Source organism: Salvia hispanica, chromosome 4 (genome assembly GCF_023119035.1).
Source record: "Salvia hispanica cultivar TCC Black 2014 chromosome 4, UniMelb_Shisp_WGS_1.0, whole genome shotgun sequence".
NCBI lineage: Eukaryota > Viridiplantae > Streptophyta > Magnoliopsida > Lamiales > Lamiaceae > Salvia > Salvia hispanica.
The window spans coordinates 37,329,126-37,356,576 of NC_062968.1; the positions used below are offsets into that span (position 1 = coordinate 37,329,126).

Below are 27,451 nucleotides of genomic sequence, written 5' to 3' on the forward strand. Positions count from 1 at the left end.
GTAGCTGAAGGAGCGGAGATAGGAATTTAGCACAGTCCTGGTGTAGTGGGATGTCAGTTAGACGAAAAAATACAGTTTCAGAACAGAGCGAGATCAAGATCGGTTCTTCATGGATTCCGGAAACCTCGGCTAAAGCCACTTCGACGAACAAGGGAGAAAATCAGACGGCTCGAGCAAGTCTATCCGGATCAGAAGAATTTGTGCAACAGACACAATGCCAAAGGGAACCTGCATGTTATGCTTCAATGAGTGTAAATAATGCAAGTAGAGTCGCTGTTGCCATGGCCACCAATTCCCGTGTTTATGAGGAGAATCTGATTGGTTTTGAGAGTTGGGTGGCCAGAGAGGCTGCCAATTCCCACATGTTTGGAAAAGGTTCGATGAATGGCCCAGACCAGTGGTCAAATGTCTCATTTAGGAGTCTCTTGAATGTAATTGGATCAACAGGAGAAACGGGGAATGCCCTCACGCAAAGTAATTTTGCCACGAGCAGCAGTCCACAAGTTGAGGGAAGACAGTTTACTACAAGCTCTGGAAGTACCTCCCTGCAAGATCAACACACCATGCTTGGAGCAAATTTTGATGCTCAAGGGAGAATACTAAACACTGACACTGGTAAGTTCACTATTTGATTAACACAGAAAAATGCATGTCTACATGTTTTCTTTAACAATGACATTGACTTGTATCTGTTCTGCTATCTACAAGTGAAGAACCTTGATTTGGGTAACTTGCTCAAGAGCTGCCATAACTCAGTTCCCAACACATTAAATAGAACTTGAAGCTTCCCATTTGAAAAGTTGTAGAAGCCCAGTGTATAAAATATGATAAGAAAATGTCACTTTACAATCAAGCAAAAAAGTAGTGCAAGGATTTACTAGGTTCAATATTCACTTGACACTAGACAGCAATAATGTTTGCATTAATGCATCATGTAAACTGTGTGACAGTCAAACTGGGGGAAGCTTTCCTTGGTATAGAAAACCAATGTGTCACACAGCAAAAGAGAAGTAGGTGAAGGCACGCATCTTGAAGATGCTCTCTATAACTATACTCCATTGTCCCAAGTTAGATGTCACATTTTTCTTTTTAGTTTGTCGAACAAAAGATGTCACATTTTTAGTTTAGTTCAATTACCTTTTTCCTCTTCATTAATACATTCAACTACTTTTTCACACTTTGTTTAACACATGAAACAACATTTCTACTTATGCATGCTATGTTTTATCTCCTCTATTGAATATGGATCTACTCTTGTGTCTAACAGATAGTTCACTCGCCTCTGGGCACTTACTCAATCTCAATTCACCACCCAGAATGATTACCGATGCAGCTTTGAGGACAAGTACTCCGTGTCAGTGTGAACCTAAAACACCAGAGAAGACAAACAGAGGTGGCCAGCAGGAGCCTGCAATGAAACATTCAACAATAGATGAAGCACGTACGAGAGAAAAGAACAACAATATGAGTGATGGAGTGATGCGGCTGCATGAGAAAGAAAAGTCCCCTCTGGTGAACGATCAATTTAGTGAGGTCACTTCAACAGAGTTGCAGGAGAATCACAAGCTTGGCAAGGGAGACACGGAAGAAGCTGATTTGCTCAAAACCCCTCAGCAGAAGACTAGGAGGAAAAAGCACAGGCCAAAGGTCATAGTTGAGGGTAAAAAGAAAAGAGCTCCTAAATCAAGTGCACAGAAAACTAGTGTTCCTCAGGACACCACGAGAGTCAAGAGGAAGTATGTTCGGAAAAATGGTGTTAACAGCCCCTTGGGAGGGGGATTAGGAACCAATGGAGCTGAGCCAGATAATAAAACTCCTAGTTCTAATGAAACTTCTTTAAGAAAGAGAAAGCACAGAAGAAGAAAAGGAATCAGCAACTCTGAAGATGACACTGATAAGGAAACCACTAAAACAACAGAAATACAGGGGGGGCAGCGTACTCGAAGATCTCTGAATTTCAACTCAGACGACCCAGTAAGAGATGGAAACTCCCCAGATTCCAATTCAAATTGCGAAAGGGAATTGCAAGCTAGTAACTTCAGACCAAAAGATCGGCCAGAAACAGAACAGCATCCCCAGAGCCCCTTGCTAAACACACTAAAGGAAAACCACATGCCAACAGATCAAAGTGTGTCTTCCATAGGGAAATGCCAAATAGTATTCTCAGACGTTACACGTGATAAAGAGGCTAATACTATTCAAGTGGGCATGAATCCTGATGGCCAATTGACACCAAAAAGCCCTAGTGACTCCATCAACAGCAGCACATGTTTAAAAAGACATAACATGGATAAAAATGTGGAAGCAGCACTTTGCAACAGAAACGAATCAGGAACATCATATAATTCTCTGCAGGCGTACCTTTCTACTTTAACACAGAAAGCAGATGCTGGCACACCTGGATTACATTTTCCAGCTATCTATAAGAAAAAGAGGACAGAGAAGATATACAGTACAGTAACATACAGCATGCAGATTGCAGAGTACTCAAACATTGGTGGGAAACTTGCAAGACAAACTCTCAGAGATTCTTGCAACAAAACGTTTATTCCATCATCTAATCAGGGATCTTATGGTTCCCAAAGTCAGGTTATTAATCTGCAAACAGCTAAATATGCAACTGATGGTAGGCAAATTTATGAAGATCTGTTAGCTTTGGAACCCACGCAAAGGATTAAGAGAAGAAGATCAAAAGCCCCTACTTGTCAGAGGAATGTAGCTTCACCAATGGAAAACTGTAAACAGTGGCTAAATTTTTCAAGCAAAGCAGCAACAGTTTCTAGAACTCCACAAAATATTGAAAGTCTCAACGAACCATTTACATGCATTGAAGCCCTTGTGGCCAACAACCGATCAACAATGGCAACCAAGAAGCGGTCAAAGAAAAGCATCCTTATCAATTCAACAGTGCAAAATTTGTATAATCACCAAAACTCCGCTGGCACTTCAATGGGTACTGATAAAGCTCGTCATGCTAATATCAATAAAACAACCTTACAGTATTTATATACTTGACTGACTTTCAACTTATGATGCAGGACCACCACCGGCTCTAACATGGAAAAACATGTCTCTAGTTGATTCACTCGCTGATAAACTCAGCCAAGTAGACCTAAATGTTGAAAGCAGCATAACAGCAGAAAAGTATAATGCATTTTTCAGAAAATATTATAAAGAGCATTATGCTCTTGTTCCATATCAAAATTCTGGAGCTGTTGTCCCTTTTGATGCTTCATTTGATCAAGTGAGAAGAAGAAAACCACGGGCTAAAGTTGACCTTGATGATGAGACAACAAGAGTGTGGAAACTTTTGTTAGAAAATATAAACAGTGAAGGCATCAATGGGACCAATGAAGAAAATACAAAATGGTGGGAGGAAGAACGAAGAGTATTCATTGGAAGAGCAGATTCATTCATTGCACGCATGCATCTTGTACAAGGTAACCCAAAGTCATATGCTAACCCTATAATGGGGCTGATAAAGGCCCTTCTTTGACTCACTAACAGTAACTAAGATAGAATCAGGTAAGAAATAAGGAAAATGAGTATTGTTGATAATATTATTCATTTATATGCTTTAATATTCTTAGAGCTAAGATGTGAAAATAGTCAATAAGTTGAGCACTCAAGAGAACTGGAAGAAATGGAATCTCTTTTGCTCTATCCCTCAGTATTTCAACTAGATGCTGAAAGCTTAAGTAAATAATGGAAAAATCTTTTATTCTCTACACCATCTCTCCTTTTAACTTTATAGTTATAAAATCTCTAACAACAAAATAGAAACATGAGTTCTTCCTGGAAATACAGACAGAATCTAGAGGTAAGTATTAGGAGACTGATCAATACAACTATACATACAATACATTTAACATGCACAATACAAGATACTAACTGCCAATCTCGGTTTGGTTTTCCATTGAAGTGGAGAATGAACAAATTAACTTATCAATTTAATAAACTAAAAAGTTTTAGTTGTCATAAAAAAGGTTCAGTCTGCTGCTGCATTTGGAACTTTTCCCCCTAACATCTACTTCCGTATCATTGAAATCTTTAAACCTAAACATTTTGTGATTTTCTTCCACAGGAGACAGGCGCTTTTCTCCATGGAAGGGATCAGTTGTTGACTCAGTAGTTGGTGTTTTCCTAACTCAGAATGTTTCAGATCATCTTTCCAGGTTAGTTTAACATCAACTACCTATGTACTTATGCCTAGGTTCTGACCTGCAGATATAAAATCACGATGCACTTGACCCTTGCAGCTCCGCCTTTATGTCACTTGCTGCTACATTCCCTGCTAGGCCAAGCATCCACTCAGCAGAACTACGTAATGATAGATCAGATGGCGCAACCAATGAGACTGAGGTCTGTGCACTTGAATCTGAAGGGAACATCGTGTTGACCAAAGAGATCTTAAATAAGACAGTCTGCAGTGATGATACTAAAACACTTCAAGATTTTGAAGAAAGCAGTATTAGGGAAGCGAACAGTGTGATACCCTCTCTAAATGCGTCAGGCAATGACAGTTCTGTACAGGGTAACTTCCGAGGGCAAGCAGCAAATACTTCTCTTGCTCCAGTTATTTCCTGTGAAAAAATTATAGTAAACAGATCTGTCTGTTTGAACAAGGATGGTAGAGACACAGAAGACACCCTTTTCTCTCAGACGCTGGAGATTTCTTCTCATAACTCCGCAGTTTCCCCAATAGCAGCACAAACCACAGGAAAAAGTGATTCTTGCTTATTTAGCACCTCAGAAGAAGAGCCGGCAGCTAGGGTTAAACCAAATTGTCTGACTAGCCCAACATCTTTCACAAAGCTTCTAGAGATTGCGGAAAATGTATTACAGGGGATTCATGGAGAAGGCAGTGAAAAAAGAAATCCCAATGGAAGATGCTATATACCATCAGAAAGCTTGCCTTGCAGCTTGCAGAATGAAGATTATTTAGGAAACTCTACTGTACCTGCTAAAACTATTGCATCGTGTAATAAGACGTCTTTGTATCATGTTCCAGTTTTGGGAGCACAATCACCAGGCTTTGACTTGTATCAGAAAAACAGTAAGTTCTCAGATAGTTCCAGCGAGAAAGAACTTTGTACAGGTGAAATAAGTGAACAGTCTTCAGAATCAGCATCAGGAACATCTCGGAAGTCAACAACTATTGAATTTGGGGTTCCAAATCTTCCCAGTTCAATTGCTCACTCAAGCAGCAACCAGCAAATTGAGATAAATCAAATGAAAGTTGACAAACAAAGAGGCCAAGCACTAGCACAGAAGAAGATGCAGGAGGGTTCAGAAAAAAACACCCATCAAAATCTGATGGATGCTACAGCTAGTAGTACCAACATTGACAGTGTAAAACACTCAGAGCATAAGGAAGTAAGCTCAAATAAGAATGGCCTCAATAGCCATCCTGAGCAAACGATTAATGGACCCAATTCAATAGGTGAAAGAATCAGTAAAGAAAAGGAGATCAAAGTTGATTGGGATCAATTAAGAAAGCAGGCACTCTTTGGTGGACGAAAAAGAGAAAGAACAGACTGTACCTTGGACTCGGTGGATTGGGATGCCATTCGATGTGCAGATGTTAACGAGATCGCTCAAACTATTAAAGAAAGGGGAATGAACAATATGCTGGCAGAAAGAATCAAGGTATCCAACAGATAGTTGTGTCATATTTAATTTAATCTCATTACTATTTATTGCAAAGGTAGCTAGAAAGCTCCCATTTATAGCTGACCATCTGTTGAACAACTGTGCAGGATTTCCTCAACCGCCTAGTTAGAGACCATGGAAGTATTGATCTGGAATGGCTTAGGGATGTTCCACCAGATAAAGCAAAGTAAGTATGCATTAACATTTTCTCAGAACAAAAAAAAAGAAGAAAAATAAAAGTTTGTTTTCTTATTAGCTATGTCCATAGATCCAAAATAGCATAAGCACCTAATTGTTGCCTTCAATTTTCAGAGAGTACCTATTGAGCGTAAGAGGTTTGGGTTTGAAGAGTGTGGAGTGTGTACGGCTTTTGACCCTTCATCACCTTGCCTTTCCAGTAAGTCTTACCTCATTTACAATGCCTTGCTCAAAGAAAAAAATATTATTAACTGTATCTGCAACAATTGAAAAGGTCGACACCAATGTTGGCCGTATAGCAGTACGATTAGGGTGGGTTCCTCTTCGACCATTGCCTGAGTCACTTCAGCTACATCTACTAGAACTGTGAGTATTTTTCGTAGCTATCATATTTCCCCATAACAATGTAGAACCAGACAGATAACTGACTTGACCTGATTTTTTGTAAAGGTACCCTATATTGGAGTCAATTCAGAAATATCTGTGGCCCAGGCTCTGCAAGCTTGATCAAAAAACACTGTAATTAATATTTCCTTCTTCAGATGGATGCTTAATGTTGAAATAACAGTACAAGTTATCTTCATTGACTTGTCATCTCTCTCTCATTACAGATATGAACTACATTATCAAATGATCACTTTTGGAAAGGTATGACATGGTTATCTGAGAATCTTTTGTATATTCCAAGACACCCTGTAATTTTTTCATAAAATAATAAGTACAAAAGCATCACTGTCTCAGGTATTTTGCACAAAGAACAGGCCAAATTGCAATGCATGTCCAATGAGGGGAGAATGCAGGCACTTTGCAAGTGCATATGCAAGGTTTATATTATGAACTACTGAACTCGTTTTCAAAATTCTGGAAGTATTTCTGTTACCTCTCATTATTAAGAAAAGGACGGAAAATGCATTTGTGAAGCCACACCAGCAATACATAAAACCTTTTAGATCAGTAATCAATTGATTCCCTTGAGTCAATGACATGAGCGAACTGCGAACCACACTATTAATGGAATCTTATAAATGTGCATGTAGTGCAAGACTTGCTCTCCCAGCACCACAGGACAAAAGCATCGTGTGTACAGCTGAAGATAAGAAAGCTGATCAAAATCCAGTCAGAAGTATGGATACCTTGCAGTTGTCATCTCCTCAAACTGAAGAAATGGATCATAAATCTAGAGTTAGGCAACTTGCAGTTGACATCTCCTCAAACTGAAGAAATGGATCCTAAATCTAGAGTAGGAAACTTGCAGTTGACATCTCCTCAAACTGAAGAAATGGATCCTAGATCTAGAGTAAGCAACTCTATGCCCATCATTGAAGAACCACAAACACCAGAGCCTATTGTCGAAGTTCCCACCACACCAGAACCAGATGATATGCAAGATCCAGAATGTGATATTGAGAGTGCTTTTGGTGAAGATCCTGATGAGATCCCCACCATCCAACTGAACATGGAAGAGTTCACTCACAACTTGCAGACAATCATGCAGCAAAATACAGAACTGCAGGAAGGAGAGATGTCAAAGGCCTTAGTAGCTTTAACTTCAGAAGCTGCTTCAATACCAGTGCCAAAGCTTAAAAATGTTAGCCGGCTCCGAACAGAGCATCAAGTGTAAGTAGACAATCCTAACATCTTAAGTTTGGGAAGTCACACAACTAATGCAGTTGTTAAACAGCAAATATTGAGCATGACAATGCTCCTAATAGAAGTAAGCTAGCTCAAAGGATTCCATATAATTCAAACTAAGAATGAAGTTTAGGTAGTCTAGACATGACATGTTTGATAATCTGGAGCATCTTATGACCATTTTCTCTTTGTACAGCTATGAGCTTCCAGATTCGCATCCACTGCTAGAAGGGGTTAGTGATTCTATCTTACAACAAACATGCATAATGGCATAAGGTGTTTTTCAGACTCCAACAAATTTTTAAAATGCAGATGGATAAACGGGAACCTGACGATCCTTGTCCCTACCTTCTTGCTATATGGACCCCAGGTATGAAAACACATACCCTAAAAATACCTAAAACAATGAAGTAAACTACCCATTGCTCGAAACAGTGAAAACTGTATCAAAAGATCTTAAAGACAGAAAATGGAATCACCATTTGACTCAGTTATTTTAAGAATATCCAGCTCTGATAAATGCTCTGTGCCAGGTGAAACAATGGATTCTATTGAACCACCCGAGAGAAGATGCAGCTCCCAAGAACTCGAGAAGCTCTGCACAGATGAAACCTGTGCATCATGCAATTGCACACGAGAAGCAAATTCTCAAACTGTTAGGGGAACTCTTCTGGTATAGATACTATCATAGTAGCAATGAAATTGTGTTTAAGGAGCAATACTAATACACATCTTCCCTGATCCTATTTGCGTTCTGTTTAAATTAGACTTTTATGGTTATGCTGCTGATCGCAGTACCAGTAGACTTGATTTCTCAGCTAACAAATCTAACAATCAACAACATCACAGATACCATGCAGAACAGCCATGCGAGGAAGCTTTCCACTAAATGGAACATATTTTCAAGTAAATGAGGTCAGTAGGACAAATTCTTTCATTCAAATTAATATTTTGCGCACTAAAGATACTATTGCACTGCTTTTATATACATGATTCGACACTTGTAGGTATTTTCTGACCATGAAAGCAGCCTATCCCCAATGGATATACCAAGAAAGTGGTTATGGAACTTGCCAAGGCGAACAGTGTACTTTGGAACATCAATACCGACTATTTTTAAAGGTAACAGAGGAAGATACAGTTTAATAACTAGACATGGAGGTTTGGTTTCAGAAAGTTTAACAATACCTAGTATTGTTTTTGTTCATCAGGTCTGTCCACGGAGGGAATCCAGTACTGCTTCTGGAGAGGTATGTCTGGATATTGAATGATGTTCTCATCTAAGCTCCATGCACTAGAACCTTGTAGAAAAAACATAAGACAGCATAAGAGCAACCATTTTACAACCTGTATGTCATAATTAGCTGATGTTTCTTGTTTCAGGGTTTGTCTGTGTTAGGGGCTTTGACAGGAAAACTAGAGCTCCTCGTCCCCTGATTGCCAGATTGCACTTCCCTGCCAGCAAGCTAGCCAAAGGGAAAGGGAAGACAGATGAGAGCTAGGCATAGACAGCAGTTAGTTAGGCCATGGTTGAACAGTGAGCAGCTAAGAGCAAATAGCATGGTGGATTTTCCTGTATCATATAAATGAATATCTAGGTTGTACACATTGCAAATTATCTCATTTTATTACCAACTACTGAATCTTGGCATCTTGTAGGGATCTAGGAACTGCCATTTCATTTCATTTGTTGCTTGAAATAAGATTAATTGCGATTTGAACAATAGTTGTATAACTTTGATAAGATGCACTGTATTGTCATTATCAATGATTAAGGTAGATCTTGCTACAGACAAAATGATATTTATGAGATGAGATCCTTCTGGATGGCTGAGAGAATCACTAGGGACATTTTTAAATATAGAGAGAATTGATTATATAGCACTTCAACACTTGGTAAAGGGAATAGAAAATTGATTATATATCACTTCAATCCTTGGTAAATGGAAGAAAGTATTGTTTTCAATCAAGTGAAGTCAACCTGTATAAAGTATAAACAGTATAATCTCTATGACATAGTTACATTAGAAGGGCATAGTTTTACCATATACCATTCAAGGGCACAGTTACATTAGAAAAACATATGTGCAAAATACAAATATCATAAACTGTCCATGATCTACACTCTGTCCAATTTATCAAGAAAACCATGATTTTACATAAGAGTGGAATTAAAGACACATTTTCCAGGCATAAACATAACACTTCATTGAAACGATCCAGAATTAGTTAAACTTTTATTACTATATCTAGAGAATAAAAGGAGACTTAAAAGAAATTAGGGCATTATTAGACATATAGACAGCAAGTGCCTTGACAAACCCAAGGACGTTAGAGAAAGTACCATCTTCCACGGAGAAGCAGCGTGTAGCATTACTTCTCTTACACCATATCCCAGAGATTAGTTATGCACAACATCATTACTCAATGTTCACAAGTAAAACGATGTGCATACATGCTCGAGTATCGCATGCATTTCTTATTGTACCAGATGTTCATTTCCAAACAAATCTTTCAGCATTTTCAAAAAGGATGGGGAAAATAAGATGTGTTCAAAAGTGCTTCATTCCTATCATGATCTTCAGGCTAGAGGACAACTCAATTCCCTAATCCCAATTGCAACACCAGGCTAGTAATTGGAAAAGTGATTCAACTAGTAATGCGAAAATTCGAATGAATCCGCCTGAATGCATAGATATCAGAGCGATCTTTTGCAATCTTCTAATTTTAATGCAAATAAACCTCTTATCAAAATATTTTGCTGATTACTACTTAGAATCTCTCGTTGTGTTATAAGAGGCCATATTGCAAATACTCTAAAGCAGAGCTCAACATGAAGATGCGGAAACACACATTTTAACACCGCAGCCGATACCTGTGACAACGGAACTGCGTTTGTATAGTTGTACTCTCTGGAACTACTACTTCGCATGCGCAAACTAATCTCAACAAAAAAAACCTACAAAGTAGAAAACGCAAGGGGGAGAACTTTAAATTTACAGGCAGAAAACGTTATCGTCATTCAAATAAGGTTTGTGAGAAAAACTCATCACTCTGCTTTTTCGAGATTAAGATCGAATCAACCAACTATGAGTCTATGACCATATCACACCAATAGAGTTCGTAAATGCGTATGTAACCGACGGAGAAAGTTAATATTTGTGCGTACCGTTTGACAGCACGGAATCCAGCCTGAGGTCTCCCGGCGATGAATCGGAAGCAGACGGTAGATTAGAAGCGACTGCCTCTTCCGATAATACTTCCGCGCAACGTCTGTAGTCCTTGACTCTTGGAGAGAGAGAGAGGTGTTTGTGGTTAAGTTTTGCCGCCTTGCAGATTATGGAGTTCCCTCCTTTTTTTCGTTTCGGCGTTTGAGATTTGAATCGCATTGTTGAAGAGTTGATGGTTAGGGATACTTGGTTCGCCGATGTAGATCTAAAGCCCAACTATTGTTAGCAACTAATTTATGACCCAAAGCACCATTTTCTATATATGCAATGAAAGATCTAAATAAAGTTCTTTTTAAGGAATAATTAATAATTAAAAGTTTGATTAAACAACTTTATCAATAAATAACTACGATAACGAAACCATTACTTTTAATAGAGACAGTTACGAAACGCTTCTATATCGATTGATTTATGAATTAATTATTTACATGTGAGTACAGGTAAATTAATTATTTACATGTGAGTACAACCAATAAAGAGTTTCCCCAATAATATTTTATCTCGATTGAACTGATGTCCTGATCATCGAACCGTCATAAAGTGATACCTTTTGTTAACATAAGATAAATTCGTCGCGGGTTTGTTAAAAACGTGATTGAAAAATGTACTACGATGTTCAATTTCTTAGATAAAATATATTCTCTTTGTCCCTCATAGAAATAAACGTTTTAGGATTGGTATGGATTTTAATGTATAATTAGTAAAGTAAAAGAGAAGGTGAAAAAGTAGTTGAAATTGTGAAGTAGGTGGTGGACCATAAATAATAAAGTAAAAGAGAAGAAGAAAAAAAAAGTTACCATAAATGGATATGGACTATTTCTATGGGACGGACGAAAAAAGAAAATATGATCTATTTTTATGGTAAATTATAATCTATGATTAACCTGCGAGATAATTTTGGTTGAAAGGGTTAGCTATAAATAGTTATCACATGATTATCTATTAAAATTAATTTATGGGATTTAATCTCATAAATTAAACACTACACATTTAATCATAAGATATAATCTTGCAAGCCTAAGGGCATCCTTAACCCCATCCCGGATTTGGGTCGCAAGTCCCCTCCACGTCATCATTCCCCCAAATTTGGGGTTCCAGGCCATAACTCCATTAACCCCGCAAGCCACAACTCGGACCACAACTATTCATTTGCACTATTCACAACTACAACATATTTTAATCGTAAAATAGAATACGTTGAACAATTAAAATCGGGAAAATTCATTGTTCAATCGAAAAATAGAAAATTACAACATAAGTCAATTGCGGTTCCAAATTTCTTCAATTAGATCCGCTTGGAGGCGTGTGTGTAGTTCTTCTTGGCGCATCGCCGCTGAACAGGCCATGACATTGCGCACGTCGGGAGGAACACCTTGCACGGGCGGGTCGGTGACAATGTAGCTACTGCTGGTGCTGGCGAGCGGATTGTCGCTCCAGAAAGTGACGTTTTCTTCCTCGTACTCAACGATCATGTTATGCATTATGATATATGCATACATGATGTCGACGATTATTGGACAATGCCAACCACGGGCCGCACCCTTCACTATAGCCCAACGTGATTGGAGGACTCTGAATGCGCGCTCCATATCTTTCCGAGCCGCCTCTTGCTTTTTGGCAAACAACTTCCTCATGTTCGTTGTCGGACATGTGATGGTCTTCACGAACACGGGCCATCGAGGGTAGATCTCGTCTGCCAGATAGTACCCCATAGTGTACCGACGGTGGTTGGTCGTGAACTCTACGGTAGGCGCTCGCCCGGCACACAAGTCGTAGAACAATGGAGACTCGTTCAACACATTGAGGTCGTTGTTCGACCCAGCGACTCCAAAGTAGGCATGCCAGATCCACAACCATTGGTCGGCAATGGCCTCCAACACAATCGTTGGATGTGTGCCCTTGTGCCCGCTAGTGTGACATTCTTAATCACAAATATTTTCAACTTTTTTTCTCATTCCTGGTAGAGTTGCCCAAGATAAATTGAATCAGCTGCTAGCCATCGGCTCTGAGTTGGAATTAAGTTGAATCATTTCCTTTTTTGACAAAATATAAAATATCTAATTATTTTTACTTTATTTCATCATTTACTTTACTCTCTCTTTATCTTTCTTCCTTTTCAACACAATTCTTAATCTCCATGCCCAAAAGTTGTAACTCAACTTAGTTGGGACGGAGGGAATAGTTAAAATGGAGAGAGAGTAAAGTAAGAGATATTTACTTTACTCTTCATTTAACATTATTATCTCTCTTACTTACTCTCTCCCTGCTTTAACTATTTACTATCTCCGTCCCATAAAAGTTGAGACAAAACTTTTGGGTACGGAGGTTAAGAATTTATATTAAATAAATATGAGAGATGAAAAAAAGTAGGAAAGATAAGAGAGAGTAAAGTAAATGATGGAATAGAAAAAGAGTGATTAGATGTTTTGTCTTTTGTTAAAAAAGGAAATGACTCGACTTTGTTGGGACGGACTAAAAAGGTATATGACTCAACTTTTTTAGAGCGGATGGAGTATTATTTTTCAAAATGAGTGCTCAAGACGTAGGACGGAGGAGCACAAAAGGTTTATTAATGTTTTAAATTAATAGTACTACATTGTATCCTAATTTCTTAGTCTTCATTTTAGCCATTTAATATCACTAGTTTTAGCCCACGCGCTATGCGCGACATAAAATATTTTTGTTTTATTAATTAGACATTGTGAATAAGTAACATAAAATAAAAAATAACATCATTACATAAGATTAAAAAATAAAATGTAATACATTATAATCACAATATGGATTAACGATATAAAATTAAATAAGTTTAAATTAAATCAACATGAAATATTTATTAATTACAACACTTATATAGGTCTTTACAACAAAGAAAATTACCATCCTTAATACAACATACTTTAATATTAAATTACTAATAATATTCAATTGGTATAATTATTTAATATACCACTACAAAATATAATTAAGACAATAATATCGCCATAAAAAAATAAATAATGAATAACAAAACAAACAAAAAACACAAACCACATCTATCACGACTCTTCTTCAGCCTTATTTTTCTCCTTAATCTCTAAATTGATGATTTATGCGTATGTGCAAATGCAAATGTGATATTTATGATTTTTGTCTTCTTTGCTTCCTTTAGCCATTTCGTTGTTAGGTATTTTTCTTTGCATGAAAATTATGGAAGTGACGAAGTTGGCGACGAATGTGTAAAGCTGTAGCTTCAAAATATTATAGATAGTCAACAACTTATGTGATTTCTTTATTTGTAAAAAACAAAATACTGTAGCCTAGACGAAAAAATTAAAAAAAATTAACATGAAGAAAATACTTAGATATGAAATAATATCACTAAAATAGAATGATCTTCAAAAAGGATTTAAAAGTGCTCTTTGCCTTTTACCATCTTTTGCACAACTCTCTCTCCACTATCTCCGACTCACGTCTTTTGTTCTTCGTCTTTCACTCTCTCATATGACACCTGCTCCACCTCATTTACGGTTTCCACAATGATAGAACATGTATTTATAGACAAAGATCACCAACAATTTCTAAAACCTTTCAAATGCAACTATACATCACAAAAAATGAAAGAACATTTATCTACCTAATAAATAGTAATTAAAACATATTACTTTATGATATAAATAAAAAGCATTAGAAATCATGTATAATCATATTCAATCCATAATCTTAATTGATTATTATTAGCTAAACCCTAAACCCTAGTATCAACCCGGTGTGTTGCACGACTCATTAATTTTTCTTTATATTAACTTCGTATTTTGTGATAAGTATTATGACATGAAATATAAAATCATAAATATATATAACTTGGGAGTATGAATAAAGTGTGATATTAAAACTTTTAATTAAATTTATTTATTTGAAAGTTGAGGTGTGCAAACATATTTTAGTTAGGTATGGAAATTTAGAAAACATGTTATAGGTTACATATATTTACTTAATGCAAAGAGAAAAGAGAAAAATCCAATTAGAAAAATTTACACAAATTTTTAGAAATTCTCTATCCTTGTTTCTCCCTCGTGCCAATTTTAACCATTTACACCATTTACATCCTTGTTTCTTGAAGATTTCTTGCTAGTAGTTGCCGCTATCAGCTCGCTGTCAACGTCAATATCTTCCATTTTAGCCTTACTCACTCTTTATTGTAGTCACAACACCCCATGTCCTTCGTCTTTCACGGGTCTTTTAATGACTCAGAAGTATTGTTAGGATGTAGATCATCGAGAAAGGTAAATCCCAAAATTTCATTTTTTGCTGATAAGATCACATATTAGGAACATAATAATTGCACAAAAATAGTGCTTAAAATAGATAAATAATCACAATTTTTTTATAGAAAAAATTCAGTGATGCAACATGTATAGAGAATGCGATGAGGAAAGGAATTACTCCATAAGCTAGAAATGATACCATACCTTTGGATACATGAAATTTTGCCAAATTTTGGGGAAGTTGATTACCGTGGGAGGAAGTATAATGTATGATGTGTGAATATTTGGAGTTGTGAGATAATATAGGGCATATATATAGAGGCTTTTCTTAATAGTATTCATATTGAAATTTATTATGTGTAACTCACATTTGATTGGTGGCAGTTTCATTTTTTAATTACTGTAACTGAAAATTTATCTTTAGTGTAATTCACATTAATTGAAATTATGACTGTAGTAGCCAAATATCAACTGTGATTAAATTACGTAATCCAATGTATTCAACATGTCCAATGTGTTGTTGTATAGTGTAAAAATGATAAATTTCAATAGAAGAATAAACGGCTCAATTAATTATTTCATAATTATAAAGAATATTGTATTACGAATGAAATGAATTAAAAGCAATTAATGGAAATAATCATTATAACTGCTAGTACATTAAAGTATTTTCACAGCTAAATTTATTTAATCAAAATTTACTTTTGCAGTTTTTATTTATTGCATTTACATCCCTTGCACAAAATAGTTATTCAAAACCTTTCAAAACTCGCATTTTATATATGTATAGATTATTTATGTAATCTTGAAACTTTTGTTATAATTTAAAACATTGATTAAAGATTTTGTATGAGTTTGAAATATTGATGAAACTTTTGTACTTACTCTTGTTCTGTTTTTTCTTTTTCCTTTTAAAAGCCAAGCCATCCAATCTAAATTCTTCAAAAACTGAAAAATGAAATTTGAGTTGAAATTATTTTATTAAAATAAACTAAATTTAATATTTCAATTGGTTAAGTTCGATTGTCCGAATATCAATATTTTTATTACTAGTCTTCAATCATATTTAATTTTGCATTAGAAATAGTCATAATCAAAATTCTATGTCTATAACAATAACAAAACATCCAATAATCTAAATAACAACTAAAAAAGTACTAATTGATAGCAATCTGCAATAATGACAATCTATATATATTAAGAATTAACAACAATTAATTGATAAAATAAAATATAGACAAAAATAATTATTATTCCCATGTAAAATATGATAGTTAAAAAGTAGGGTTACTAGGTATAAATATGTGTGTAGTTGAAACAACTACATAGAAGCAAACCACCCTCCCTCTCATTCAACTGTCCACTTTTTCTTATTTTTTTTTTCCAATTAAGATGACCATTTTTTTAATTTTAGAAATACCTTCTCTCTCATCTCTCTTTATTAAAATATTCAACTATCTTTTTTTTATCTCTACTTTATTTCATCTAACAACTCATTCTAAAATCTCATGCCACTCAAGAACGTGGTCATCTTGAATGGGATGGAGGAAGTACTTATTTCAATTCTTTTAGATCATTTCATTTTTCAATTATTTCTATTCGCTTTTTTCTTCTTTTGTTACTTATCTCTCCACAACCTCAAGCTTCACCTCCTGCACCACAGCCTTTTACTCACACCCGTTCCTGCCAATACCCATCGTGCTTCCCAACCTTCTTCTCGTCCTGCCGGCTATGGAGTTGTGACAGAGGAGCGGGGAAGCTAGAGTGTGGCGGCGAGTCATTAATCATACTTTTTTTTATTTCATCTAAAAGATTCGAGGCAAACAAAATTCTTTTTATTCTTCTTTTCTAGATTTACATAAATCTGTAGAGGGTTGATTAACATCATTTCTTGACATGCTATCTTCGTCAAATAATAAATATTTTTATATTATTTAAAAAAATAGATGGATATTCAATCACGACTGACAATTTTCTACCCTAACACTAACACCAACAATAAATGAATTTTGGTCGAGTTTTATTGGAATTGTGTCGTTATTGAATTGACATGTTATGAGTCCAATAATTTTGGTTTAGGTTCAGGTAACATGACAAAATATAATAACTAACTTGATTATTTCTATTATTTTTAATAAAAATATACTTTAATTTTAACCTCTAGGTTCATGTAAATCACGTTTGAATCAATTTTTTATCGTGTAAGTTATATTAAAAATTAGGTCCAATCATGTAAATTGGGTTTAATCGCGGTATAGTATCATATACTCCCTCCGTCCCACTTTAAGAGTCCCGATTGAGTTCGGCACGGATTTTAAGAAATGTAAAGAAAAGTTGGTGAAAAAAGATAGTGGAATGTGGATCCTACTTTTTTATATTATTTTTATAATAAAATGTGAGTGGAAAAATGTTAGTAGAATGTGGGACCTAATACCATTTATAGAATATTCCAACCGGGACTCCTAAAGTGGGACATCCAAAAATGATAATCGGGACTCCTAAAGTGGGACGGAGAGAGTATTAATTATGTAAACCGGGTTTGTGTCATGTCAACCCGTAACTTAGTGTGCTGTCGGGCATAGGCGGACACACATAGGATGGTCTAGGGGCTTAAGCTCCTAAAAACATAAACTAATTTTTTTTTTAGTTTTTTAAAATCTATATAAATTTTATGTAAATTTTTACATAATATCCCTTATTAGTGATGATTTCTACGTCTGCCCTTGCTGTTGGGTGTGAGCTATGTTCGAATTTGAAGGTAGCATGTCGGTTCATGTTCAGATTGAGAATTTTCTTAATAAATTGGATTTCGGTTGGGCCTTGTTAGGTTGAGTCGTTATCGGATCAACCCAATCCTTAATACATTAGGATCAAGTTAAGATTGGATTGTTCTCCCTTCTCATGTTGATCCGATAACAACACATCCGTACGATTACATAATTCATTGTTAGGAAAAGTGTAGAATACTTTTCAATTTGATTTTCATGTAAGCTAAATATAGATTTATCAAATACTGCTAGTACTATTAAACAATACTGATTGATTCTTAATTTTTCAAAAACAACCAATAATTTTAAACCCAGACACTAAAACCAGAAAAACGCCCATGGTTTGTTTTTCCTCTCGAAGCACTACTAAATGCATTTATTTCCTTTTTCGGAATAGTGCCGACCAACCAAACATTAATAATATTGTGATAGTATGCAGAAAGTCGTTAACTTGGCAACTTAGCCACTCGTAACAGCTAAAATATCATGAGAATTCGATGATAAAATATACTCCTAAAACATTCCCTCTTTCCACGATTTGAGCTAATATTATAAGGAAGAGAAACGTGACGAAATACAGAGGGAAATAATTGAAGTCCTCCGACAATGGTGGCGCGTCGGGTTTTATGAATTGCAATTCTGCATACAATTCGATGGAAATGCCTGGAAGGCGATCTAATTACGCTCTATTAAGTCAGAATCCCGACGAACCAGTGGCTCAACGGCCTCTTTACTCCGGCGAGAAGACTAATTTGAAGTTTGATCGAATTAATCAGGCGCAGAGTGGGAGTAGCTTCGGTGAGAGCTCGCTCGATATTAGTAGTAATTTGAGTGAATTCTGCGGCTGGTCGTCTTCGAAAAGCTGGGCTCAGCAGACGGAGGAGAGCTACCAGCTGCAGTTGGCTTTGGCTATTCGACTCTCCTCGGAGGCTACATGTGCTGACGATCCTAATTTTTTGGATCCCGTGCCTGACCAAGCGGCGTCCATTGCTTCTTCCTCACCTGCCTCTGCGGAGGCCATTTCTCATCGATATTGGGTAACACTCTCTTTAGACAACAATTACAACGCCTTGACCTATCTATCTTAAACAGAATACCAACACTATGCAATCTAAATAAAATGATCTATATGCCTCTTTGCATCATCACTCTTTCTCTTCAGCTGAAAATTAAATTAGATTAGTACTTGTTGAGAGGCAATACTGGCAGTGACTTATTCCCACCTTTTGCCGAGGTTAAGATTATTATCAGCTACTCCTTGGAAATCAATTTATTGAGTGCCTGTTAGATGATGAATAGTGATCTTCACATAATCAGTTCTGCTTCTTATTTGGGGTCTCCGTCTCTCTTCAGTAGCCAAGTATGAAAAACTGAAATATATCTGCTCAGACTCTGTAGGGCAGTCAATCGTGTTATATGATACAGAAGAGCAAGTAAACCATATTTATGTTGAAACTGATTGATGAGATATCAACATAATATCTTGGCACTTTCGTATACCAAGATGTATGAATTATATAGGTTTCTTATCTTTTGTTAATTTGTAATTAGAAAGTTCTCCATCTTATTGAATGCATTCATTGGTTTCTCTCAGAGAAATGGTTGCTTGTCATATTTTGACCGAATACCTGATGGATTTTACATGATTCATGGAATGAATCCATATGTTTGGACTGTGTGCTCTGATCACCGGGAAAGTGGCCTCATTCCTTCCCTTGAATCGTTAAGGACCGTTGATCCTGCCTTTGTTTCTTCAGTTGAAGTTATTTCAGTAGATCGACGAGGTGATCCTAGCTTGAAAGAACTGCAGAATCGAACTAACAACTTGTCTTCTAGTTGCATCACCACAAAGGAAGTTGTTGAACAGCTAGCAAAGCTAGTTTGTAATCATATGGGGTGAGCCTAGAAGCTCCTTCTCCAGCATTTGCGTGACATTTTGTCTAATCTAATCTTATTCTTTTGCCTTTCTGTAGGAATGCAGCGTGTAATGGGGAAGATAACTTGGTCACCCCTTGGAAAGAGTGCAGTTATGAGTTAGAAGATTGCCTGGGTTCAGTAGTTCTCCCGATCGGCAGTCTGACGATTGGCCTTTGCCGACACCGCACACTGCTATTCAAAGTATGTGTTTATTCCTTTTATTTGAAATTATTTGGTAGATTGCGTTCATACACACTGTGATGAAGTTCTGAATCATTATGGAGGTTGCATAAAGCGAATCCGAGCAGTTCTTGCTACAATATAGAGTTGGACATCTCTCTCTAGGTGGGGTATGGTCTCCTTGGCTGCCGATCTTCTAATGGTAGGAGGATAGAAAATCCCAGCAAACCCACACTGACATGTGATATCCAGCCATTGGTGAGGCAATAAAATCATTCATACACCATTTTTTATCCTCACCCTTCCAGCTCGGGAAAAAAAGAACATTAAACTTGTTCTGAGGGCCAAACTTGTCCCAATCAAACGATTCAGTGAAGACTTAAATGAATCTGGTGGCTCTAATTATCAGGAATATCCTGATGTGTTCACTGGCTGTGGTAATAGATCACATACAAAAATAGATGAACAAGGAAAGCTGAGAATACTCTTTATACTGCGTGTACCTGTAAGGAATCCTTAATTATGGAACAGTTGCAGCTTCTTTTGCTCTTCAAGCGTTGGAAATGTTAGAATTTAGAAAGCAACTCGTCTTTCCTTGATCCTTCTAGTCTCTTCCCCAATAAAATAGAGAACGTGAGAAGAGAAACATCTTAGTTTCAGACGCCCCACCTTTGAATCTAATCCTTTTCTGTTTGGTACACTTTCAACTTAAGCAAAAAGCAGCCTTTTGAATGTACTCTCTCATGGCATTGTTCTCTTTTGCTTAAGGGTGCACTTTAGAAAAAGTTTGTTTCCTGATGTAGAATTAAGATGCTTTGTTTGCCAGGTTCTAGCTGATGATATTGGCTTACCATGTCGAATTGCAAGGGGGTGTAAATATTGTACCAGAGAAAATGCTTCGTCGTGCCTTGTTCGCTTTGGGTTTGACAGGTATATGTTATGTAGGTTTCCATCACTCACACATTGTCCGTACACTAATTCCATTATTCAACATGTGTAAAATCAAGATAATGAAAACATATTATTGTTAATTGATCTGAATCAATTGAAACTACCATCAATTGAAGATTAGTAAAAATATAATCTAGTATAGGACCTATAGCCTATAGGTAATATAATATCTTAATCTTAAATTGCAGTAGTTTATCCTTCTATTCTGATTCTAGGATAGAAGAAGATGACATTCTATAGTCTACATAGATTGATTTTTAGATGTAAATTATTTTGAGTTTGGTTGGAGTCCCTCATAGCCCTTTTGGCCTTACATTGTTCTTTATTTCCAGGAACAAATAGAAAATATGGTCAATACTGTACTTATTACATTTTATACATGGCTATGCTAACCATCAATTTTGGTTCCAATGCACAGGGAGTATCTTGTCGATTTGATTGAGAAACCAGGATGCTTATATGAGCCAGATTCCTTACTGAATGGTCCTTCTACTATCTCAATTTCATCACCTTTACGCTTTCCACGGGCGCAGGTGGAACCTCCAACTGATTTTAGGCTGCTGGCCAAACAGTTCATCTCGGAGATTCAGTCTCTTAATTCTGAGTTTGGTGGTTTGTTAGCAGGTGATTATCCGTAAAATTGAGATTTCTCCAGTTTTGGTGCATGTTCATTTCCTCCTGTCAATTACCTGTCTTTCACTAGTTGAGTGGGTAGGTCATTCAGAGCAGGATCATATATCAGAACCATATCAGATCCAAATATTGTTGTATAACCAAATTACTCAAGGTTTTTCATGTGATTCTAAATGTTGGCATGATTGCCAAAGACTATTTTTTGAATAATTTGTGCTCGAAATGTTAAAGTACTACTCCCTCCGTTCCATAGTAATAGAGTCATTTTGCCATTTTGGTATGTTCCATAGTAATAGAGTCATTTCCTTTTTTAGTAAAAGTCAACACATTTTTCCACATCTACTTTACTCTCTCTTACTTTTTTCTCTCTTCATCTCTCTACCTTTTTTCATTTTTCACTTTATTCTCCCTTTACTTAACTCACTTAACACAATTTTTCTTAATCTCCGTGCCGAAAAGTTTTGCCTCCATTACTATGGAACGGAGGGAGTACTATTTTATTGTCATGCCCAGAATGATCCAGTTATGGTTTTTGGATTAACTAGGAAACAAATATGACCTACATAGATATGTTCACGTATATGCTGTTTCCTGATTTCTCAGGTTTTCCTTACTACTTATCTTTTTTTTTTCCAAACATGGTGCAGAACTAATTCATGCACCCTTTCCCTTTTTGTAGCTTTCTTTGGTTCAAAGCCTGTGGAGACACTCCTTTTCACTTATCGATCACTATTTCTTTGTAGCTTAAATGTTACTCCCTCCATCCCACCATAAGCGAGTCACGTTCCTTTTTGGGGTGTCCCACCATAAGTGAGTCATTTCCCTTTTTAGCAAAAATAATACTATATTTCTTCTCTCTTACTTTATTCTTTCACCTACTCTATTCTCCCTTCACTACTCTACTTTATTCTCTCTCATACTTTACCCTCTCTCCACTTAACTCTTTAAATATCACTTTCTTAAATTACGTGCTCAAAAGAAGCGTCTTGCTTATGGTCAGAGGCGGACATACGTTATAGGATGGGGGATCCTTGGGACCCCCAACTATTTGCATTTCGAGTATATATTATATATGCGTATGATCCATTACATATTATTTGCTTGCTCAGTTGGTCATGGAAGTGGACTGGGAACCATGAGTACATGGGATCGAATCCCTCTTGCCCTAGATTCTGGGTTTTTCTTAGTATAACAGATTTTCATATCTAGTTCATATTCTGGGTTTTTTTTAGTATAACAGATTTTCGTATCTAGTTCATTATCTAATACTACTTACTTCATAAAATGAGACTATTTTGGTTGACGGATGAAAATGGAAAGATGAGACTATTTTTTATGGATGGAAAAGATAAGACGAAGTAGTAATTGGACCCCAGATTATGGGTTTTTAGTATAACATAACTTCATATCTAGTTCATTATCTAATACTTACTTCATAAGATGTGACTATTTTGGTGGACGGTAGTTCATTATCTAATACTTATTTCATAAGATGAGACTATTTTGGTGGATGGATGAAAATGAAAAGATGAGACTATTTTTATGGACGGAAAAGATAAGACTGAGTAGTAATTTGGACCCCCCAATGTCAAAATCCTTCGTCCGTCACTGCTTATGGTGGGGCGGAGGGAGTTTTACTCTTTGGTTTCATTGACTTGAAACTTCTAAGTAAAAAAATTGTTTTATTTTTTGATAGCCATAATTGTTAATAAGGAGGTACTGACAACTCCATGCATCCTAAACAATCAGAAGGGAACCACATGGATAGAACCAGCTGCCTGCCCAGTTCAAGTAACCGGGAGAAAATTTCTATCACACCACAATATGCTTCAAATTCTTGGATCAAAGTTCACGGTCAAGAACATCTGCTTTCCAGACCATCTGACTTTCAGAATATTATGGGCTCCTCATATACATTCGAACACTCGATCCCTTTGAAGCTTCTTCCTCATATGGGGCATGAAACTGCTCAATTTGTTCCCTTCACGAATCCAAGAATAGAAAGAAGTAAAAATGCGAGGTTTGGTGAAGGAGGTCAATTAGTCCCATGTGAATCAAGTGAATATACCTTCTATGTGGATGATTTAAACATTCCATGGAGTGACCTTGTTTTAAAGGAGATAATTGGGGCAGGTAGAGTTTTTTTTTTTTTTTTTTTTTTTTTTTTTTTCATACTGGTTACGATACTCTAATGTTTAATAGTCGTGTTTTTGAGTAACTAGCAACTTGGATCTTCAAATAATGTGCATGAGCATGACAATCTGTATACCTGATGTTCTTTACAGGTTCATTTGGAACAGTTCATCGTGCTGAGTGGAATGGATGTGTAAGTGACCTATCTTTTTATTTTTTCTGATATGTTACAGGTCTCTGGTCAGCTTGACCTTGAATGAGCCATTGTCCACCTCAATTAGACATAAATTATCTTTCCGACCAGACTATTTTCTCGGGAAGACTAGGATTTGCAAATGGTTTCATAGAAATCCATTAGATGGGAAGTAGCCAAGACCATAAATGGAAGGACTACGTCAGTCCCCCTTCATTAACATGAGGAGAAATATTGATTCTCGAATCTTGAGACAAGTTGACTGAAATACATGTCTAGGGGCTCGAGACACTTCCCTGAGACTGAGGTATCTTGCGACCTGGCCTCTCATGCAAGAAGTCTGCCTTAAGAAAGAAAAGCATCTTGAGACAGTTCTCTTGAGTTTTAGATGATGAAGACTGGATGTTATAGACTTTTTAATATAAAAAAGTTCAGAAGCCTCCTCTTACCACATATCAATGTAGTATAAATATTTTGAGTTACCTTATATTGTAATCTTACAAGAGTAGATGCAATGCGTTTTCAGGATGTTGCTGTAAAAATTCTCATGGAACAAGACTTTCACGCAGAGCGATTCAAAGAGTTTATACGAGAGGTAAGTTTTCCTCTGCGATCATCCTTTGGCTTATACTGCATTACTTATTTTAGATATCTTATTGCTTCTGTTAGGTGGCAATTATGAAACGACTGAGGCATCCAAATATCGTGCTTTTTATGGGTGCTGTAACAGAACCACCTAACTTGTCTATAGTTACGGAATATCTATCAAGGTATACTTTCTAACACCCCTTAACATTTATCATAGACTCATAGTCACCCTGCAATATATAACTGTCTATTTTCACCTTTTTCTTCCAGAGGTAGTCTGTACAGACTTTTGCATAAACCTGGTGCAGGAGAGGTACTAGATGAAAAACGCCGTCTGAGCATGGCTTATGATGTGGTATTTACCCAAGCCCTACGCAGAGCTATTTTTGGGGCCAATTATGTAGTACTATTAACATGCTGATTTCTTGAATCACCCTCCTGTACAGGCGAAAGGGATGAACTATCTTCACAAACACAATCCACCAGTTGTTCATCGAGACCTGAAATCTCCCAATCTTTTAGTTGATAGAAAATATACTGTGAAGGTAAGAGGAAATCTTCAGCATTTATATGCACCTTGTCTGGTCTATGAGGTAGATATTCATCTTATGAAGCTATTGTTATTTTGGTGGTACAGTTTCCTGACAAGTAAGCTAAAATTTCTCTAGTTCTGGAAAAGAGTAATTTATTTTCCATTGCATGATGTAGGAAAATCTTATTTTTGTGGTTGATAGAGATTAATATTAGCAGATCCCACATTATGCAGCTGTCTGAATACATTTCTCTGTAATAATGACAAAAGAAAAGCCATGATCCGGTATCATTCATCAATGGCAAAACCAAGCATCTTTGCATAAATAAAAGTGCTTGCAATTATTTTTGTTCCCTCAAGAGCTGTTGCATTTCTGTGATCATAACTTGTCATCTGTTTAAGCTGTCTGAGTATATTTCTCTGTAAAAATGACAAAAGAAATCTGTGATCTTGACTAATTCATCATTAACAAAACAAGCATCTTTGCATGAACGAACAGAACATGAAACTATTTTTTGTTCCTCTCTAGAGCTGTTGCATTTCTGGATTATATCTGGTTGTATTCAAATTGTATATGACCTTGCTTATATTTAGCTGACTATATTAGATGGCCTTCTTTATTTTCTATAGTTCCTTTTTTTAGCTCCTTGATCCTGCATTGTCTTAATCAGGTCTGTGATTTTGGTCTTTCCCGTTTAAAAGCAAACACATTTCTTTCATCCAAGTCTGCTGCTGGAACTGTAAGTTTAGTTGCTCTCATATAATCTTCAGATACCTTTTTCACCATTTTGATCTCATTGTCTAACAAGAAACTTCTTTTATGTCACTTGTAGCCTGAGTGGATGGCACCTGAAGTGCTCCGTGATGAACCGTCAAATGAAAAATCAGATGTGTACAGTTTTGGTGTTATTTTGTGGGAGCTGGCAACATTGCAGCAACCTTGGGGTAACCTGAATCCTGCACAGGTTGGTCAACTTGGTTTGTATTCAGGGATAGAGAATCACATGATAAACAATACATCCACATAAGCAATATCCAAAAAATAGTTCCACATTCTGTTTTGTACTTTTTCCCAAATTGGACATCACACATACTGCCGATACTGCCTAAATTGTTCTCCTGATGAATTTTTCTTCTTGGGGATTGCTTGTGTATCAACTTGTTTTACGGTTCTGATCCTTTTTGAATAAAACCTTGTTTTGCAGTTCTAACACCTAATGCAACTGTCGTATGGTTTATTGTTGCTATTATTTATGTGAGCTTTTAAAACACTATAGGCTGATATCTTTGCTTTTTAAACACTACAGGTTGTGGCAGCTGTTGGTTTTAAAGGAAAAAAGTTGGAAATTCCTCGAGATGTGAATCCTGAGATAGCAGCCATTATCGAGGCCTGCTTGGCCAAGTGAGTTTTTACCCAGTTGAAGTATATTGGTTGGGAATGTTTTCGGGTTTATATAGAGGCATGCGGATTTAGCGTGTCTGAGATTATTCCGGTATCCCAACTCATTATCCAAATAAGTTAATGAATTTAGGCTAGACATGTTCCATTCACTGGTTTCTAGTTTGCAATCTATATTCCACTCTTTCAGACTTCAATGTTCAAATTCATTTTCACTACTTGTATGCACATTTTATTCACTTCAAAGTGCTATGAGCTTTTGTTAAAAATGTATATGCATTCTCATACACGAGAGTTTTTGACCAATAATTACTTTTTTAGTGTTGACACAAGTAGATCATTCCTAGAATTGAACAGAATAATGTTTACTCACTTTAATATTTAATTATCTAAATATGCAGGGAATCCTGGAAAAGGCCCTCCTTTTCCAGTATCATGGAATCATTGAGACCATTGATTAAGAATTCACCACCAACTCAACCAGGTTCTGCTGAAATGCCTTGGCTCACGTGAAATTGTGTGAATCAAGGAAGAGTGGCGCTTTTATTTCTCATTCTGTTTGATTTCAGATTGGAAGAGTGGCCATATTAAGTAAGGTTAGTCTATCTACAACCTCTTGGTTTATTCAAAGGCTGTGAACCCTTTCTAAAGCATTTTAGTGTTGAGTGTTTTCATCAAAGATAGCATAACACTCCCACACCAACCAAAAATATAAAGAAGAAAAAGAAAACAGTATAGAACCACTAAAGTTTTCTCAGGTGACCTGATAATAATTTGGTTTATTTTGCAGGTCAGGCCTCCCTGTAAATATCACGAATCTGAAAATATGAGAATCCGCATCAGGTTTTGCAAGTCATTTATATTTTCTTTTTCGGCTGTGCAATGCCACATTGGAAAATGTATGTGTTTATAAATCAAGGAAATATGTGTGTGTAATTGGAAAAACATTAGTTATAAGAAATCATATGTTGCTATCAATCGATTAATATGTACAAAAAAGTATCATCATATCAACAAACAAGGATATCAATTGGACCGGAAATGCTATACTTTGCAGGCACCTGTGCAAGGAAAAACATGAAGGTCGTTTAGCCACTCTCGTTTCATATGGGTTACAAGGAGCAATAGATGAATCGAAATATATGTGAAAAGTTGGGATTATTTGGTCAACTAATTTTTTATACTAGCATCGACATGA

At 36.4% G+C, this 27,451-nt stretch overlaps 4 protein-coding genes across 7 annotated transcripts; 2 read left to right on the plus strand and 2 right to left on the minus strand.

Moving 5' to 3' along the window:
• Positions 1-9,206, plus strand: LOC125218860 (protein ROS1A-like). Its single transcript, XM_048120640.1, has 19 exons — positions 1-615; positions 1,268-2,953; positions 3,039-3,440; positions 4,085-4,175; positions 4,260-5,649; positions 5,760-5,839; positions 5,965-6,216; positions 6,301-6,369; positions 6,462-6,498; positions 6,592-6,674; positions 6,888-6,973; positions 7,092-7,467; positions 7,679-7,715; positions 7,795-7,852; positions 8,016-8,155; positions 8,332-8,397; positions 8,490-8,604; positions 8,694-8,732; positions 8,866-9,206. Exons 1-19 carry the CDS (start codon positions 51-53, stop codon positions 8,982-8,984), a joined length of 5,691 nt encoding a protein of 1,896 aa, XP_047976597.1. The 5' UTR covers positions 1-50; the 3' UTR covers positions 8,985-9,206.
• On the minus strand, positions 8,600-10,916 carry LOC125218859. Of its 2 annotated transcripts, XR_007176038.1 has the most exons (3): positions 10,652-10,916; positions 10,358-10,441; positions 8,600-8,783 (listed from the first exon to the last, which is right to left on the minus strand). XR_007176038.1 is itself a non-coding variant. In XM_048120639.1 (2 exons), exons 1-2 carry the CDS (start codon positions 10,869-10,871, stop codon positions 8,671-8,673), a joined length of 333 nt encoding a protein of 110 aa, XP_047976596.1. In that variant the 5' UTR covers positions 10,872-10,916; the 3' UTR covers positions 8,600-8,670. The 2 variants fall into 2 exon arrangements, 1 of the variants encoding a protein (XP_047976596.1); XM_048120639.1 differs by lacking the exon at positions 10,358-10,441.
• A 1,055-nt stretch (positions 10,917-11,971) lies between these two features.
• Positions 11,972-12,424, minus strand: LOC125221010. The gene has a single exon (XM_048123135.1). The coding sequence runs from the start codon at positions 12,422-12,424 to the stop codon at positions 11,972-11,974; it is 453 nt and encodes a 150-aa protein (XP_047979092.1).
• A 5,777-nt stretch (positions 12,425-18,201) lies between these two features.
• On the plus strand, positions 18,202-27,231 carry LOC125219910 (serine/threonine-protein kinase CTR1-like). Of its 3 annotated transcripts, XM_048122001.1 has the most exons (17): positions 18,202-18,764; positions 19,322-19,623; positions 19,701-19,845; positions 20,651-20,754; positions 21,194-21,399; positions 23,158-23,541; positions 23,694-23,734; positions 24,261-24,329; positions 24,404-24,504; positions 24,593-24,677; positions 24,769-24,867; positions 25,526-25,594; positions 25,688-25,819; positions 26,162-26,256; positions 26,655-26,737; positions 26,823-26,849; positions 27,044-27,231. In XM_048122001.1, the coding sequence occupies exons 1-16, from the start codon at positions 18,354-18,356 to the stop codon at positions 26,846-26,848; spliced, it is 2,352 nt and encodes a 783-aa protein (XP_047977958.1). In that variant the 5' UTR covers positions 18,202-18,353; the 3' UTR covers position 26,849; positions 27,044-27,231. The 3 variants fall into 3 exon arrangements, 1 of the variants encoding a protein (XP_047977958.1); XR_007176241.1 differs by having other exon boundaries at positions 18,203-18,764; positions 23,161-23,541; positions 26,655-26,849; XR_007176240.1 differs by having other exon boundaries at positions 18,204-18,764; positions 26,655-26,849.
• The last annotated feature ends 220 nt before the right edge of the window (positions 27,232-27,451 follow it).

Bases quoted from the DNA above. Each gene is read 5' to 3' on its own strand.
- LOC125218860 (XM_048120640.1), top strand. From the start codon at position 51: ATGTCAGTTAGACGAAAAAATACAGTTTCAGAACAGAGCGAGATCAAG. The intron at 5,650-5,759 runs GTATCCAACAGA...ACAACTGTGCAG, and splicing joins TGCTGGCAGAAAGAATCAAG to GATTTCCTCAACCGCCTAGT. The intron at 6,370-6,461 runs GTAATTAATATT...CTCTCATTACAG, and splicing joins AAGCTTGATCAAAAAACACT to ATATGAACTACATTATCAAA.
- LOC125218859 (XM_048120639.1), bottom strand. From the start codon at position 10,871: ATGCGATTCAAATCTCAAACGCCGAAACGAAAAAAAGGAGGGAACTCC. The intron at 8,784-10,651 runs GTACGCACAAAT...TTTTTCTACAAG, and splicing joins GGATTCCGTGCTGTCAAACG to GTTCTAGTGCATGGAGCTTA.
- LOC125221010 (XM_048123135.1), bottom strand. From the start codon at position 12,424: ATGGGGTACTATCTGGCAGACGAGATCTACCCTCGATGGCCCGTGTTC.
- LOC125219910 (XM_048122001.1), top strand. From the start codon at position 18,354: ATGAATTGCAATTCTGCATACAATTCGATGGAAATGCCTGGAAGGCGA. The intron at 19,846-20,650 runs GTATGTGTTTAT...TTTGTTTGCCAG, and splicing joins ACCGCACACTGCTATTCAAA to GTTCTAGCTGATGATATTGG. The intron at 24,868-25,525 runs GTAAGAGGAAAT...TGTCTTAATCAG, and splicing joins ATAGAAAATATACTGTGAAG to GTCTGTGATTTTGGTCTTTC.